The sequence below is a fragment of the Magallana gigas genome, chromosome 5 (genome assembly GCF_963853765.1).
Source record: "Magallana gigas chromosome 5, xbMagGiga1.1, whole genome shotgun sequence".
NCBI classification, from domain to species: domain Eukaryota; kingdom Metazoa; phylum Mollusca; class Bivalvia; order Ostreida; family Ostreidae; genus Magallana; species Magallana gigas.
In genome coordinates, this window is record NC_088857.1 from 36,816,275 (window position 1) to 36,834,738 (window position 18,464).

The 18,464-nt window shown below is 34.5% G+C and overlaps 1 protein-coding gene across 3 annotated transcripts; it reads right to left on the reverse strand.

The window, feature by feature from the left end:
- Window positions 1-1,497: 1,497 nt before the first annotated feature.
- Window positions 1,498-4,668, reverse strand: LOC105324288 (uncharacterized). 3 transcript variants are annotated; one of them, XM_034475556.2, is made up of 5 exons: window positions 4,534-4,668; window positions 4,268-4,414; window positions 2,571-2,646; window positions 1,830-2,220; window positions 1,498-1,701 (listed from the first exon to the last, which is right to left on the reverse strand). In XM_034475556.2, the coding sequence occupies exons 2-4, from the start codon at window positions 4,412-4,414 to the stop codon at window positions 2,042-2,044; spliced, it is 402 nt and encodes a 133-aa protein (XP_034331447.1). In that variant the 5' UTR covers window positions 4,534-4,668; the 3' UTR covers window positions 1,498-1,701; window positions 1,830-2,041. The 3 variants fall into 3 exon arrangements, with proteins under 3 accessions (XP_034331447.1, XP_034331437.1, XP_034331443.1); XM_034475546.2 differs by having other exon boundaries at window positions 1,830-2,226; XM_034475552.2 differs by having other exon boundaries at window positions 1,830-2,223; window positions 4,534-4,667.
- Window positions 4,669-18,464: the final 13,796 nt, after the last annotated feature.

Here is an 18,464-nt window from a genome sequence, read left to right on the forward strand (position 1 = left end):
ATGATAAAATCAGCTTCATGAAGTCATTATACAAAATAACTGGACAATGTGGTATAATACATGTAGATCCTGTACAAAAAAAATTGTTTCCTCCCGGATAATCTTATATTTATAATCAAGTTCCTTTTCTAACAGGATGATTTTATAGTCATATCTCATTCAGAATTGCAGTTCTCAAAAAGACCCTTAAAAATTGTTTATATACAGGATATAAACCTACATCAAACTCTTAACCCCTTGTGAGGCCCAATAATCGTCCAGGGGCAAAAGTTTAAACAATTTTAAAGAATCAGCAATATATAAAAATGCTTGCATATAAGTAAAAGCATATATAATAACATTTCAGTTTTTGTGAATAATTGAAATGTTTTCCTTTGTACAACTGAATCACCAAGGTGGCCCAACACTACTCCTAAAAATTGTGACTTGAACAAATTTGAATCTACCCTATCTGGAGTTGCTTTCACTAAAGTTACAGTTTTTCTAGGCAAATTGTTTTTTAGAAAAAGATTTAAAGATATTTTTCTATATAAAAATTTGCCCCCCCCCCTCTCTTGTGACCCCATCCTATCCCCCGGGAATCATTATTTGAATAAACTTGAAATCTCACTACAAGACGATGCTTCCATACAAGTATCAGCTTTCCTGGCCTAATGGTTCGTGAGAAGAAGACTTTTGAAATTTTCAATGATTCTTAATAATTTCCCTTTGCAAACTGGCGTGGTCTTTGTCACAACTTTGAATCTCCTTAGCCTAAGGATGCTTTGTGCCAAGTTTGGTTAAAATTGGCCCAGTGGTTCTCGAGATGTTGAAGATGTGAAAGTTTACAGACAGACGGACAACAGACAAAATGTGATAGAAAAGCTCATTTGAGCTTTCAAGCTCAGGTGGGCTAAAAAAAGTATATCAAATTGTGTTGTAGGATTTTATTTATTGCGTGTATATTTTTTAAAAATCCTTTTCTGTGTTTGAAAATATGCGTCGGACATTTGGTTGCGCTCCACTGAAAAAGTGTGCATGATGTGGTATTACTATAGAGTGTAGCTTATGGCATCTCAGATCGGTTTTGAAATTCGAACTATGAACTTTGAAGTGCTATAACATCCCGTTGAACTGTACCAGATCCATAGGTGAACGTCAAAGGAAAGAAATCAAGTTCTGGTTTTTTTCTTCATATATATGTAACGTTATATTACCCTTGGTTACTTGGGCAGAGTTTACACCCGTTTTGTTCATTTCAGGCCAGTCTTCAAGTTGAGGTCTTTTGAAACTCCAACCACAGGGTGACCTTTCGCAAAATAATTTTTTGTCTCAATTTCTTTTAAATCCTACTTCAATGTGGTTGTTACACGCGCTTACTCCAAAGCGCATAATTTAGTATCACAAATCCATGTATCATTTGTGCAATGTATCATTTGTCAAAAACTAAACTTGTAAATCATATTTAATCCCAAGCCACAAATCAATGTGAAAAAAATAATGATAAATAAAACAATATTAAATTTTCAATCGTTTTTATTACATCAAATGGTATACTTGAATGCATTAAAAAGACTAGTTTTTGGAATGGATCACGTACACTGCCGGAATGCATTTTATAAATGGACATTTAGAGTGCATTTGCTGTCTTCCGTTCAGTCCTCGGGAGCTTTAGCACTGAACTAGACGCGTTGTCAAATTAGTCGTCTGCTTCATCCACATCTGCAAAATACATAAAATTCAAGATTTATGACTACAAAAATCGTGTCAACACAAAAAAACAGGTATGATTTACAGGTATGACAAGGTACTAGTCCATATAACCGGCAATGTTTGGTACTGTTAATTACCTTATGAGGATAGAACTGGCGACGATTTATTCTGAATGGAAGAACTTGCGGGTACAGGATGCACTTTGCATTTAGGTGAAGAAAGTCGTAGTGTCACAAGGCATACATCCAATAGAAAATTGGATAATAAAGTTTCATATAAACAATATATATCACAGTCATTTGGGGCAGAGGTGTGTTAATATCACAGTACATATTGGACAGCCGCGGGATTAGTGCGGTTTTCCAAGACCTTTTTGTTTCTTTGGCATTATGTAAGAGGGATGGCGTTGGGACTTCTCAAAGGTGAGATTCGCAGAGTTCGTCTTGGAAAACAAGTCCACCGGAATCAAAGTGTGGATGAAATCTTTTACATGTTCGTCTGAAACCAATTTGCTGTCGGCTGCTGCTGCTGCTGGAAAAAAAAGAGAAGACGTCACAATTACGTCACGTTTTATCATCCGTCGTAGTCATTTCCTTTCTTTCTTTTGATAAATTCTAAAATGTACTTTTCATTATCCATCATTTGTGTAAAGTTGAAAATAAAACCCAACCTCATCATTCGTGATTGAAAGAGAATACAGTCATGCAATCTTTTCATTCATAACTAAATTAGAGCAATTTGATACTCTATGAAATGCATACTGAGTGAGACAATTGCTGCGTCATAGTTCCGTTATATTGAGATGATGTTCTGTGTTGAGTTTCGCTCATTGTCAATTTTATCATGGTACAAAGGGTTTTGGTTTCTGGGTATATTACCTTTAGATTGTAGCCGCTCAAACAGGGCCCTGTGTAATTCATCGATGTATTTCACAGCTTCCTCTATGACTGTCACCTGAAATACAACACCAAAACTCATAAATACAATGCAAGAACAAACAAAGCTCTGTAACCATTATGAGGACGTTCGCCTCGACAGAAGCATTGGATTTCTAATTCAAAAACATTTTTTTTTTTCAAAAATTGGAAAAGATTAATGTTGTCTTTCAAAAATTTTGAATGACGGATTGAATCATTTTCATTTAACCGATTTGAATTTTCTAAGCCTTCAAAAGATGAAAAGACCGCTATTTCATCAACCTGTTAATCTGGGGTACAGGGTATGTACCTGAATTACTTTTCAGCTATATCTGAGTCATGTGCAAACTATCTGAAGCTTTTTTCTATTTATACATTTTCAATGAGTCCACATGAAACTCGCTGTATTCTTTTTTTTCATCTCCAGATTAAGACAGCCATTAAAGTCACCCCTTAAAGCAATCACAATTTGTAATATCACTTTGAAAATCCACACTTCTATCGATAAGCACCTTTCATTTCTTCTTATACCATTTGCATTAAAGGGATTACATTTTTTATGGTGGATAATGTGTTATTTTTCTTTTCCCGGTTTCTGACATGAGTCATTCCACCTGTGTCAACAATTTTGTTTTCACAGGTAAATACATGCCCACCGACCATATCACCTTACGTACCTACATACGCGTCTTAGAAATAATGATCTATCATAAAACAGCTGTTCAATATTTTAACATTTTACAGGTCGTCTTTCTAATTCCAGAGCAAGGTTGATTGATAAGAATGGGCATGTTAGTAAAGAATTTTAATATCTTCTGTTTTTCTTTAAAAGTACACCCGAGTTTTAAAGCGATTTGAATATTTTAATTTAACAAAAACTTGGCACCAAACGTCCGCTGCGTTGGCTATAGTCATTGTTCTTCTGATGCATGTGGTCGCGATATCAAACTTTAGACACGGAACAGATGTTTAGATACACAAATTGTCAAATGAAAGGAAACACATGGTCTGCTGTGACACACGTGGTCAGAGAAGGGGGAGAAAAAAATCTGCTAGGATAAAGGCAGATGTGAAGCGTGGTGAAACGAGTGAAAGGACCATTGGTAATTAGTGTCATATCTATCGACGATAACGGCTCATCGATTGGTCAGCCTTGTTTGGCAGGTCCAATATTGTTCAATGAGTATGCTTGAAGTCGTGTCATAACAGCTTGTACGATTTCCATGCCATAACGTTAGTCCGTGACAGGTCCAATTATGAATGCAAATATCTCTTGTAATGTGTCAGTGCGGATTGAATTTTTCCCCTCTTTTTTAAAACAGCTGTTTTGTACTCAAGTATTTAACACGGGAGTGAAAACAACGGCAATTCAATTTCACGCTGGGTTAAGAACTAACGGTTTAACACTGCGGGGTACCATTTGATAAAGCCAATAGATAAAGTAAATGTAAATAGTTAGTGTTTAATACCCTATTTGGGCCCTTAGGTTAAAATAATGTCAAAGCGAATTACGCCTAAATAGACATGTCAAGTTTCCCGTAAAATTCAAGGTGTGGAAAGTTACCTAACTATAGAGCATATTGTCTATTCAAATAAAAAAACCCAAAATTTTCTTAATGTGGAAAATGAACCCCCCAAAAGTCATTATCATAATTTACCTTCGATATTTTGTCCTTTTTGGCAATAGATGGCACCATATCTCTAAGTCTGGAATATTCTCTATTTCTGATTCGTCGTAAGTGAAGTTTAAGATGCTGCTTTGCAACCATCTGGGCACTTGTCTGACGTTTTACATACTGTACCATCTGGAAGATAAATACAGAATTATTGACAACAAATACTTACACATACGATACTGTTTTCTTTCCAAATATATATGCTTATACATATCCAAAAATGACATGCACATCATAAAAGCACTTACGATAAAATATTGATATTCCAAATGCTCTAGTATTCTATTACTCCACTAAAGGTAAACACGTTTTGATTAAACCGCTAAAATAGCACCGTTTATATATAGCCATCGAGTAGTAATAGAAGCCACTCCCACTCATCCGCGAAACAAAATAGTCCTAAATTGACACGCGTATTACTCCAGCAATCTGGATGTGATGTTGTCTCTTAATTACAAAAAGTCATATCAAAATTGAAATAAGATAAATATGAATATTTATAAAAGTATTCTTCTACTTTATTTAATATTTCAACAGAAGAATTTTTGAGCAGATGTTGAAAATAGTTCCTATTTGTAACAGAAGGTCTGATACCGTGGGAAAAGACGAGGAAACGATAATTTACCTGTAAACTGAATGAAAAGTATGTTTACTCACAGATAAATTTAACGATGCTTTTAAGAGGTTTAAAAGGACAAAATATTTGATAAATGATTTTCCGATGTTCAAATAAAACAGATTATTTAAAAGCAAATAATGTTAAATAAAATGTACTTTTTCAAGTCACACAAAAAATGCTAGTATCCATGCTCATCTGAAAAATCAAATTATTTTTATTAATGCTCGATGTGAAAGTAAAATGTGAGAAATCTTTTTATATGCAGGCAATAAACATATCGTTGATTAAAGTGAAGTGTAAAATATAATTCGGGAAAATCCTCCATCCATCAAAGCCCTCCCAATTCTTCCGCAACTCCCCACAAACCAACTCAAGAATTAAAAGCTGTGATGATATTCCGCTAATTTTCCAGCTCTTGTAACAGTAATACCTGTTTGCTTAAGAATTAAAGATTACGTAATATTTCCCCCAACATCAAAAGGCCACCCGGCAATACATACAAAGGAAAACACTGGTCTATCTTATCGTAACCATCCGACTACAAAAATCGTCTTATCTAATCGATTAGCAGATTTTCAATTAGTCGGCGATTTTCAAACCGCAAGTTTACACCTTAAGGTGTTGAGCTTACATTTGTCAAATAGATGCTAGATAAAATATTGATGAGGCTTTAATGGATTTCACTAGTGTGTGATTCTTTGTCGGCGCAATCCCTATGCCTAGCATACCGAAAGAGTTTTTCCTGGCTATTTACCGCTATACTAAATAGTGAAACAAGTAATGTATAGAATAAATGTGATTTTATTAATATAAAGACATATATTAGTATTATGTATGTTGCTTTGCTAGTTTCTCAGACATTACAAGGTGTAGTTACAAAAGAAAAACCAACAGTTTAACAAACCCATATTCTAAGCTTTTATTTTTCAACAATTATAATTTTCAAATACGCATGTATGTTTGCATATTTTATCAGCATAACTAAATTGTTTTGATAAATCTAATATCGGCTAAGACAGAGGAACTCGCTGGGAGAATCTAACAGTTTGTATATAAAGAGAATAATTAACACGTTCGTTATTTTGTTGGAATTATAACATACAAATCCATGAAAAACATAACTATAGGGGTCAATCAAATGAATTTTAATATCAAAGTATTAATACCTGTATGTCATGATCAGGAAAATCATGTTGCTGGTGTAGATTTTAAATCTTCTGGGTGGATGTTAAAACAACAATTTTGATATTAAAATTCTCAAGCTGTAAATTTTGAATTCGTTGGATGGGTATAATAACAGTATGTGTAGTTTTACGAGGTTTTCAATTAACTTTGTGAGTACGTGTTTAACTACAAACTTAATTCAAATTATTACAACTTTGTCATGTTGTAGATTTTCTATTTACAAGTAAACCTATAGGCCCTGGAAATTAAAAGATTAATATATGACAGAAACAAATCCTTCTGGCACTTACAACACTAGCCACTGAAAGGAAAAAGGCTTGATTATATTCAAAAGGAATTTTTTTTACCGTCATATATTGTTTAAAGACATGCCATTGAGATTACAACCAATGATCCAAAACTTTTTATCAAAACCTATATCAAAAATTGAAATACATGTATTCATCTAATTATTTCATTTTCACCAATAATGAATATAGACTAAAAAAAAATGATGTCCTCAGGTTGTATTGTATTATTCATTGTTGAAGCTCAACAGCTATACATCTCATAGTCATATCCAAAACATTGATATGTATATTGATATAAATTTAAACGGGTCACTTGAAAATAAAAGGAAGTTTATGCATGAAATTTTCTGAGGAGCAATGCATTCTAAAATGCGCAGTTCTTTTACATTTTTTGATGACAATAGTTTAATTAACTGAAAGACAGTGGGTATATTTGTATTTTGAAACTACTTAAGGATTTTTTCTCTTACATTTGTAAATTAAAATTAAAAGATATTTCAATATAAAATAAAAGAATTTACCTACAAGTTTCTTATATTTTAAAGATATTTTTTTGTCAGATATGACTGCAAAATACAATGATACAATTTAATATTTATAGACTGTACATATAGAAGAGGTCTTTATATCAGCTAATATGGATTTTTTTTAATTGTCAAAAATACGTTGCTTCGCAATTGTTAAAAAACTTCTGGCTTTTTCAAAATTCACACAAATTTGCAGACTTTTTAGTACCCTCGTGATGTGAGTAGTGTTTGCTATACTGTCTAATTACCAAGTGTCGCCCCGACTCCCAACAGGATTGCAATCGTCACTTAATCTGTGGACTTGTGAGGAGACTATCACTTCAATGCCTGTGTTTGCTCAGGAAAACAAACAGACCAGTGACAATTTGGAGTAGAAATCTTATTAGAGTTAATCTCCCCAATGTATCCTTCCTGCCTCGAGTCCAACTTTTTGACAACCCTTAGTCTGCCCCAAAACAAACACCGTCCATGTGTGCGGTTAATCTAATTCACACCTGAAAAGTTTCCCGCCAGTTTTATTATAAAGGAACCCGGTAGAGGTACAATGGCGTTAAAAGAATCGTGGAAAGGGGGTTTTAAATCCGTTACCCCGAAACACGACCTGTTGTATACAAATTACACAGATATGAAATCCTTCAAAGAAAAGGCAGTTCCAACAAGAATGCAAAGACCTTTAATTGCTATAAAAAAACTTGTCTTTTTGTATAAGCAAGAGCGGGTTTAGGGGTATGATTACTATTTGAATAAATGACACGCGATAAAGATCGAAGAGTTTTCATTTTCGGAACATGTTTCAGATATAAAAGGGATAGTCCCCAACTGGATTTGCAACATGTCATTGGTGCTTTAAATGATAACAGAGCTGTAGTATCAACCTGCAATTTTTTCAAAGTAAAATACTTCCCGATTTATGCCTTCAAATCATGACTTCTTCCCATAATTGAGGAAGAAAGAAATGAGTTTCTCATTTTAATTTAGGATGTTCTTTCTTTTGGATTTCCCGTTTAATGCCGTAATATTTCCTCCCAGAAGGCAATTGGTAGGATGAAGCAAAAAATATGTAGAAATAAAAGAAATCGTGCATGTTTCTTCAAGGTTAGAGACGTCCCTTTGGAATTCCCATTGATGCCATTTTACTTATTTTAAGAAGCACGCGCTGCCTTGGAGCAAAACAGTATACAAATGTAGAAAAACCAAATATTTAGTAAAATGATTTCTTCTAATTGGACTTCCCGGATGATGGCATTACGCGAAATGATGATGGAGGTTTATTTTTTAAAACAAAGTATTTATCACGAAAAGCTTAAATCCTTTCTGGTCATAGATTCCAATATAAATACACCGATTTCCAATATCTCCCCACTGAATTCCCACGGGATCGAACTCTGGAATCGGCTGCAGCCCACCAATATAACAAAAGGGACATCTAATTGACGACTGGATCGGAAATGGGGTTCTTTTTCACTCGCGTGACACAATGCCAGCGCATGGAGACTGCTCCATTCATTAGACAGATCTCGAAAAGCGTGCAGTGTAGTTTGCACGTGTACATGAAAGGGTGTCATTAATTTTTTCCCTAACGGTGTCGTTAATTTGTGGAAGCAGATTTCATGTGATTTTTTTTCACACGCTCAGATACATATATGTAGTAAAACTATACTTCATATTGACGAGGAAAAAAACCGCAATGCGACTTCTTGTATAGTGTGCATTCTTTGTTGGAGATTATCCTACATATGCGTGCAATGTTGGGAGGAAAATTTTAGAATAAGAAATGACACATACTAAAAAAAGGGGGAATGTATATAACAGGTTTAATTTAATTAACCATTATTTTTCAATAATACCCAATACTTTTGAAAAAAAATGTTCAGATTTTTGTCAAATACAAGACATGCCTAGATATATATGTTCGATATGTAGGTTTATCGAATTTTTAGATAGCTTTCACAGTCATCTATATATACATGTATATCTAATTTAAAAAAAAATTATGTTTATCAAGGAATTCGCAGTTTTTATTGATATTATAAAAATAATTTCCATTAGTTTTAAAATATCACGACATAACATAGCAAGAAACGATTGGAACCCGACGAACATATGTCTGGTTCGGGGCAGGAATTATTCATTATTCCAAAGGGGGTGGGTGATCTGAGAGAGGCTAGGGTTTTGTTTTGTTCTAGGGACATTTTATGCCCATTTTGTAACTTTATAGAGGGTTCAGGGGATTGGAACCAAAAACCTGGAAGCATATTTGTTCATGGTGTTGATCTATACAGTACTGCAAACAACCACAAGTAATAACTGCCATCTGTCAAAAAGACAGTACTGACGCCTGTATTTATTTTACCTTTACTGTAATATATAAAACTTCATCAAAATTTTAAACTCCATGTACACATTTTGTTTAGATTTTACAGAATCTAAACCTTTGTCAAGGACAACACCACTCGCAAATATATATGATATATGAAATAGATATGCCAAAAGTTAAACGAGGAATACAGACGAAGAATAGCAATCCCCCCCCCCCCAAAAAAAAATCCCCCAAAAAACACCAAACAAACACCCCCCCCCCCTTCAAAAAAAACAAAAACAAAAAAATGCACGAGCTACCATCACACGCATTGCTCAGATCTTCTGGGTACTAGTATATTAGGAAACGAGTGTGACACAAAATTCAGCCCTACTGTCAAGGTCTTAATTAGAATAATAAGTTGGGGATAGTTGTTCCCGAGCATACGGGAAATACTTTAATGAATTATAATATACATATGTACTGTTATGGTTTTGTATGTAACTGTTAACATTTTTGAAAAAACAAAAATTTTACATTTTTTTAAAAAACGAAAATTGTATTTTCTGCAAGATTGACATTTCTTTCATTCTTACAATCTGATATGATTTAGCATATTTCATTGTGTTATAGATCAACAATACTGGTAAATGGCTTAGAAAACAGCAATTGCTTATTAACATGCATAATCCTCTAGTTTCAACTTTCTTGATTCGTTGATCAGTATTAGTCTCTGCATGTTCCTACTACATGCACTGAACTATGGACCTGTATAAATGTAAAAACATATTGAACAAATAAAAAAATGTAGCACGACATTTTATCAAACATTATTTGATCAGTTACTGAAATGTTTTTAAATAGGATTGTCGAGCAAATTTATTAAAAACATAATTCTAGGTTCAATTCTTAAAAAGTGGAAAAAGATATTTTTATTGAAGGCCGTTCCTGACGGTCGCTGACATTTGAATATGATAACGAAATTGATGAGTTTCTCCATTGAACATACGATTATAGAACCATTTTAACAATGACTTGGACTTTTGTCAAACATTAATGTGACGTAGGTCTGTCTATTTCATTGCTGGCCAATCAGCCATGGCTCTTTGAAATCAACAAGATTTATCTGGCTTTTATATTTCACTTGAAACCAGAGTCATTTTAAACCTGTTTTGATGCAAGAAAGAGATAGTTACATCCTACCTAAAGTCCAAGGTCTTGTTAAAATAGTTCTAAAGTGAAAGCTAAATAGAAAGTTTAAAAGATTAACAGAACAAATGATCAGGTCAATTAAATCACTCTTTCCACTTCACCCACGCTACTATAACATAACTGCTGCTGCTGCCCAAATGCGCCAACAATAACATAAAGACAAAAAATTGTAAAGAAAAACTTCTCAGTGGTTAAAAAACGTATTTTGTGCACCTTAGGCCATTCAAAATTGATCATACCAAAAATTTCCCCCTAGATTGCCAGGAAGGTTTACAAATAAATAATGCCTGTATGTGTGGATAAAAAAAGCGATCAGGAGGTGTCTGATATAATGGCGAATACAGTCACTTTTTCCTGCTTTTACATGTATTTCAAAGGGGAAAATGACATTTTTAAATAAAATGTTATCGCCCGCCTCTATTTTTTATGTTGCCCCAAAATTTTCAAATTTCAGTTTTTTAACTTTAGAATTTAAAAATCGCCCGCTTGCCACAATATTTTTTTGGCTAGAATCTGAAGACCAAGAAATCAAATTGGTGTGGCCCTATGCATCTAAAAAAAATGTTTGGTATATATACTGATTATTGCCAAATCCTGAGGTATAACATCGACTCGGAGGAAATCTGAAAATTTCTGTATGTATACAAATACCAAATTGATCATGGCAAAAGTGCAAATTTCTAGTTACTGATGTGTATGGCACTTATTAAAAAAAATAATGGCGTGCGTGACATCACATAGATATATAGAAACAAAGCAACACAATATTAAGGTAAGCGACGTTTAAACCTATATCAAATATTTATATCATGCCTTAGTACGTAAACTCATTATCATAAAAGTAAATGATCAGTTAAATAGCAAAAATTTTAAGTTGATTGTTGAAAGATGTGCCACCCCAACAATGAAGATAGGAGAGGACATTGTACATGTACATGTTAACTATTCATTATAATAGAACCCGGTTTGTGCAGTCTACTTTTTTTTATTGAATTTCAAATTAAGACCATTAAATTACCATCAAATTTGAGATTAATTTTCCATTGTTAGTTCTAATACATACAATAATCGAGTTCATGTTGGCAATCGCTTTGATAAGAGACCAATATGCACTTGAACCATCCACACCCCCCCCCCCCCCCCCCCCCCCCCCGATTAAATGATCAAAACCATCAAGCTGATTGATACAGGTAAAGTTAAAAAAAACTATTAATATTATCTTGACAATATCTGTGAACGCCTGTCAACATACCGACAATTATTGAATTTGATTGTCACACATTGCATTCTTCCGAGATGCTATCGCGTTAAGTTGTGAGGCGTAAGAACATGTAGTTAGCGGTGCTACACGCGCCTCGTTTGACATCTTGTCATCATTTTCATTTTTTACGAGACGCGGTTTTTTTGTTCGATCTGCAGAGAAGGACGCGAAGCGTGCGCCGTGCACGAGCGAATCTTGCCACCAGCAGGATCTTTTCTGGGAGTCTGCGAGATAGATGCGGGTTTAAATGGAACCAAAATCAAACAAGAAGCGGAATAAAATTGCAGTAGTCATAAAGTGTACCGAGACATTGGAACGGTTAAATGTCAACCTTTGGCATCTTGTCAGAACTGACGAGAAAACAAAGACAGAAAAGGCCCCATATTGCTCTTTTAATTGGAGGAAATTAGTTTTATTACTTAAAAACATCATGGCATAAACCCGCAAAAATTAAGATAAAACAGAAATGATAATTAACAAAAATAATGGTATTTAAATTCTGAAAATTGTGGTTGTTAGAAGTATAAATTGCTGCAAAAATTTGGTCCATAACATCAAATTATAGTCTACATAATAACCTTTCTAGGAATTCATTTTATACGACTTTCGCAGATTTTATATTTCATTTTTTATTTAGATATATACACAAAAACTTATTTTGAAAATAATACACGCAAAGAAATAACCTTCTGATTTTTAAACTCAAAATCATTCATAATAAAACTACAGAAAATATTATGTAATTGGAAAACCCACGACACATGATGTATGCATGCGATTTTTCAATTCAAAATAGGTATTTCGATAACAAAAATGCGACCGAATCAAATTGATAATTGACCCAAAGGGTCATCGAGGTCAACTGCCGGAGCGCGAGAGATACCCTGGGAAAATCAGATTTTGGGGATCTCCACGACGCTATAGTGAATGTACAGGTAAACGACAGATGTTGGCCTCCGAGAGTGACGAAGCGACAACCTGCAAATGACTAGCATACCTGAGATTTACCTTCCCACGCTTGGCAGAGACAAGGCGGGTTGTCAACGTTTTTAAAAACCTTCAGCTGTTGCACGATCGTAAACAGGTATCGGCCTCTCTTTGGGTTTGAATGACAAATATTGACAAAATTATTTCAATAATTATCGGTTTTTATTTCAAAAGTGACCCCCACAGTAAGTTCTTTACTTCTTCTGTAACATTAAACTGTATCCGTCTTGTGAGTTGGACAAGTAAAGAAAGGACAATTGAAATTTGGAAGAAATTAAAAAGGAAGGTACAGAAATTCCAAACATTCCGCACCAGACACCCTATAATTCTTCTCTTTCCTTTCTCTTGCACTGGAATGCAGCTACTGATCGTCCACCTTGAGGTCCACCAACAAGTCCGAAGGTTCACTAGTCCGTAGATTCACAAGTCCATTGGTTTGCCAGTTAGAAGACTCTCAAGTCCATGGGTTTGCCAGTTAGAAGTTCACAAGTCCGTAGATTCACTAGTCCGTAGATACACAAGTCCATTGGTTTGCCAGTTAGAAGACTCTCAAGTCCATGGGTTTGCCAGTTAGAAGGTTCACAAGTCTAAAGGTTCACTATAGCCCTTAAGTTCACTAGGCCGAAGTTTCACAAGTCCAAATTAAGTTTATTTGTCCGAATAAATTGTTAAAAATGATCGTTACCTTACATGTTCATTGTAGTTTATCAATGCAATTTATCGCTTATAGAACTTTGCTTCAGGAGCAAAGCGTTAAATTTTATGAATCTGTTTCAATATAAGGATAATAAATAAAAGATATACATGAAGTGTTTTATTGATGAATATGAAATATTTTTCACGAGAGAGTTTAAAAAGTCCATGTTAGTATTATCTACCTACGAAATATTGAATTTTCAGTTCTGTAATGGTTAATCTTTTGCAAACGCAGTCTCATGGCTGGCGATAGCGTAGCTGAATCGCCAAAGCTTAGCAACTGTGAGTGGAAAAACTAGCTTTCGTAGTTTTATTCTCTGTCCGGTGGTTTACTTTTTTAGTTTGACTGAGGACAACTAAAGTTTCATATTAAACGTGAAATGTTAAAAAAAGACATAATTTTGTATCATTGTAAAAAAAATCCATATAATTTTTCTTCTAAAACTTTTGCTCCAATTTTTGGAAGTGGGATGAGCATTGGTGGATAGAGAAAGGGCCACGAGAGGCGGGATTATGGATACTGGAAGGAGATTTCCTATGAATGTTTTCTATGTAGTGGTACTATTTTACGGGAACTTGTACCGGGAAGATCAATTGCACAGTTGAAAACTTTCAACCGTCGGACTGTTGTATTTTGGACTAGTGATTATTCGGACCAATGCACCTTCGGACTACTAGTAAACCTTCGGACTAGAGAACCATCAGACTATAGTGAATCATCAGACCAGTGAAACTTCAGATTCTTGAACCTTTGCACTAGTGGACCGCGACTTACCGAATATATGCACATGCTGATAAAATTAAAATGCTATTCAAACGAATTTTTCATATACTAGAAACAATAAGACTAATGTTTTAAAAACTGATATCATGGCAAAAGATTTAATTGACATGTTTTTTAAAAGAATACAGTCGATTTGGTTGCGGGTTGAAACAATCATCAAATACATTTTTGTTGCGTTGAAAAGCTTCCTTACCGCATCTATCAAAAATAATTTCATTATTGTACTAACATTTAGAGAATAACTCTTTTTAGTCGTTCGGAGATACTAATCAATCATTGGGTTTTACGAAATATAGATGTATAGTTTTCTTCTTGTTTTCTTTTACATTCATGCCTGTACATTTATAAGAGTTACATGCCTATATTTAGTACTGCACGGTGAATCAAAGCTAAATATGATGTATCTATCTAAATGATGTAGCTCTGCCAATTAGGCACTTTTCAAGACATTTCAATTAACGTTCAGTTGACCTGTTTCATTCAGTAAAAAGCATTTGTGGTTTTTTTTTCATCTGAGAATTGTTTTTCTACATGTAGAAAAAAAACCCAATCACATGGTATATACTTTAGAACATACCAATAAAAAAATAATGAATAAAAATAAATCTGCTATGAATTTTATACCCTGTGACTTTTTAAATCTCGTCATATGCTAAACACAAGGTAACATGAAAAGCGCTCTTTCGGCGCGTGCGTCCACGTGCACATGACACATGAACTACAAGCTGGTGAAAACTGTCTCTTTGATATTTCATGCCATCCAAGATTTTCAATACAACATTTCATTTTGCCTCAAAGATTTTAAATAAGGGCTTTTGAACAAAGATGTAGATGCCCTCTCGGTTTTTGTTTTGAACTGTCCCTTTTAGTAGTTTTTTTAATAAAAACTTTAAGTAAGCACACGTGACCAAATAACTTGATTTTTATTGGTTTCTTCCATCATGGCAGACGACAGGGATGAGGCGCGTAGAATTCTGGGAATGCGGGGGGAAAATGACCACGTGTCGAAATTCTCATTGAAAAGGCGCCCGTATATGAAGCAGAAAAATATAATGTTAGAAAACGTGTCCCACATCACTTTATTTTTAATACCATTAACATTTTGACATCAAACACATCACATTCTGGGAAAGTTGTTCAGAAACCGCCATGAAAGCCGCAGGAGAAACAGATGCGCAGTATTTCCCAATCCGCAATTAATTAAAATCATTTTGAATATGACTAATTGTATCGACGACTTCTTGCCTTGTAAGTTTTTTTAACAAGTTTATTACCTGAAATGAGATTGAAATAATGACACATCCGTTGAAATAGCTAACACTGTCGTAGAGAGCGAGAAAACAAAAACAGGAAACCAAACACAATTAGTACATTCATTTTGGTTGCTCGGATTTCACAGGAAGGTGTAGGTCGAAGGATCTTTTTTCATTTACTCTTCGACATGGCATGTGCAAATCAGTCGTTATCAGGGCTCCATCGCAGCATACATATCATGTATCATATATAGGTAATGATATTGCAGGAAATGATACATGTTAGGCTGATACACAGAAAAATGTATTTTTCACAGGAAGAAAAATTATGTAGTGTCACACGTAGGAGAAAACCATTATTAACCATATTATTAACATAGTGACTGCTAATTTATGCATATTGAATGGGATATTATCTTTTTCAACATTTTACATGAATCAAATACAATTAAGTAGAGTTAGATTATTTTTGCTATAGCGGCAATAAAGAGAATGAAGATTTAGGTGACATTCTTGACCTTTTTTCAGAAATCATACGTGAATTTGTTGGCTTGTTTCTGGGTATTTCCGGTGATTTAACCGGCAAATATTAGATAAAATAAAAATGAATGGAGAAAAAGGTTCTTATCAGCTAATTAATGCATTACACAAGGTGCACACGAACAGAGTTCTGAATGACCATTGTGTGTTCACATGGCTTACCCAACAGAAAGAAATGAAATGCATAGGAAGAGAGCGTGAAAATGTAATTCATTGACTTCGATACCTGAATACAATTTGAAGAGCAGCAAGCTTCGCGCCTTTCCGCTCGCCAGCTGTTGTGACGTATGCCTTTTCCCACGGTCCACCTGTTGAATGAAAATTGCTCAATGATCGGATGAGTCAAGACAGAAGACTTTCCATATATTTAGGGACACACCTTGACGGTTTTTATTATCTTTTGAATGAAAACAGGTTTAATCATATCATTGTGAAAGTGGGCAAGAATAGATTCAATATCAAGTTCTGCATTTTGAATAATTATATAGCCTCCTTTAAAAATAGAGTAGATACCACTTCCACCATAATTCGTATTTTCAACAACAAAAATTATCGATAAATATGGAAAATTGATAACAAGACCATGAACTTTAACCCCTTCCTTGTTTGAGCAGATCTTTCCAATTTAACCCTTGGAATCAGTTTTGATTGTCTTTTGTTTTTCTTTGAAACTGAGTCCCAATACATGTGTCCACCTGTAAGAGATATCTATGTTCCGTAGTACTATGCTATAAGAGGAAACAAATTTTAAACTCTATTATATTATATGGGTTTAGGACTACTTATTACACATATAGACCGCAAACCCTTCTGAATAGGAATCACTGAGCTATTAATTTTCCAAGTGGTTCCGGCCAAGTCTTAAGGTAGAATTTCGTTTTCCCCGGTGGTTCCGGCCAAATCCTGAAGTAGGATTTCGTTTTTCCCAGTGGTTCCGGTCAAGTCCTGAGGTAGAATTTTGTTTTTTCCGGTGGTTCCGGTCAAGTCCTGAGGTAGAATTTCGTTTTTCCCAGTGGTTCCAAGAGCATGAGGTAGGATTTCGTTTGATAGAGGAAAGGATCCAAGATCAGTTTAAATTTTGAAATTGACTGAAATTGACTTTTTGTATTTACTTCCATCCGGTAAATTAATTTTCTAACATGACAATATGCGCACGTGTATACAGGTGTATACTTCTCCACCTCTTTTTCGAGGAGTGGTGATTACCCATTGTAATATAGACACATGTATTAACAGGTATCGACGCGCCCTCTATAGATTTTAACATTGACAGCTAGAAATCGCATTCAGTGATATAACTCATACATATGTAGGACTTTATCTTTTATCACACTTGAAATCTCGGATATTCAATACCGCTAATAGCTTGTGAGAAAAGACAGCTGGCTCGCGTAAATACGAGAGTCCATTCATAAAATCATCCCAGATCTCTTTAGGTCCAGTGTCATGTGTCACAGCTATCGGTGAAGTTTTGAGAAATATACAGAAAAAGGTCAGATTGCGATATTTACTGTTAAATGGCAAACAGATAAAATCTACTAGCCGGAAACCGATGCAAAGCCGAATAAACTTTAATGTCATTTTTGACATGTTTGACATCTGGTCACAGGTGCGGATCAAACCTCTCCCCCCCCCCCCCAAAAAAAATTACCTCCACCCTAAAAAAGTACTTTCCCCCTCTCCAACATAAATTGACAATAAAAATCACAAAGGCCAAAATGCTAATCTGCTTATTTGCTTATTTTGACATATAAAAATCATAAGTTTCAAGATATGTATTGAGAAGCATACTAGCGTACATGTATTACTAAAATCTTGAAACTCTTATAAATGGTAAAAAAAAATTGTGATATATACAATGTATGCACACAATACATGTTAATAAACAAGAGGCCCTCAGGCGTTGACGGTCACCTGTGTCCCATATCCCTCAGACTGACATGTCAGAGATTCTCACGTTTGCAGTTTAAGCAAGCTTCATTTTGAAGTACAAACCATAATCAGAGACTCCTCTGTTACCATGCATTTATGGCTTGATTTTTGAAAAAAATATTCATTCATAAAAGGGGGTTGGGGTTCAAAAGTCGGAGGAATCTCAGTTTATCTATCCCTTAGCTCAAGGTGCCAACATTTTAGTTATAGGATACCTGCAGATCTTTAATGGCCAGTCTTTTATTATATTCATCATAATGCACACAAAAGCAAGAAGATGATTTTAAAAGATTGAATACAGTTTTACTATGGCCAATTGCAAAAGGTCACTCAGGTGACCTAAAAAATGATTAGAAAATAAATGTACACTTTACATATAAGAAATGAAAAAGTATGAAATTTATTTTAAATATGGACACTATACATGTTAGTGAAACTTAAAATAACAATTTTGTGAAACATGTACACTTAAAACTATTACCGTATTTCACGGACGCGCTTGTCTCGACTTGTCCTCAGGATAATCGCGTCTAACGATTTTTAAAATAAAAATTGAGGGGGTCACTGCTTTCATGCGTTGAAATAGCAATGGGG

Excerpts from the sequence above, each read along its gene's own strand:
- LOC105324288 (XM_034475546.2), bottom strand. The coding sequence starts at position 4,414 with ATGGTACAGTATGTAAAACGTCAGACAAGTGCCCAGATGGTTGCAAAG. Across the intron at positions 2,647-4,267 it reads AAAAGGACAAAATATCGAAG|GTGACAGTCATAGAGGAAGC; the intron begins GTAAATTATGAT and ends GTTGTATTTCAG. Across the intron at positions 2,227-2,570 it reads TGAGCGGCTACAATCTAAAG|CAGCAGCAGCAGCAGCCGAC; the intron begins GTAATATACCCA and ends CTCTTTTTTTTC.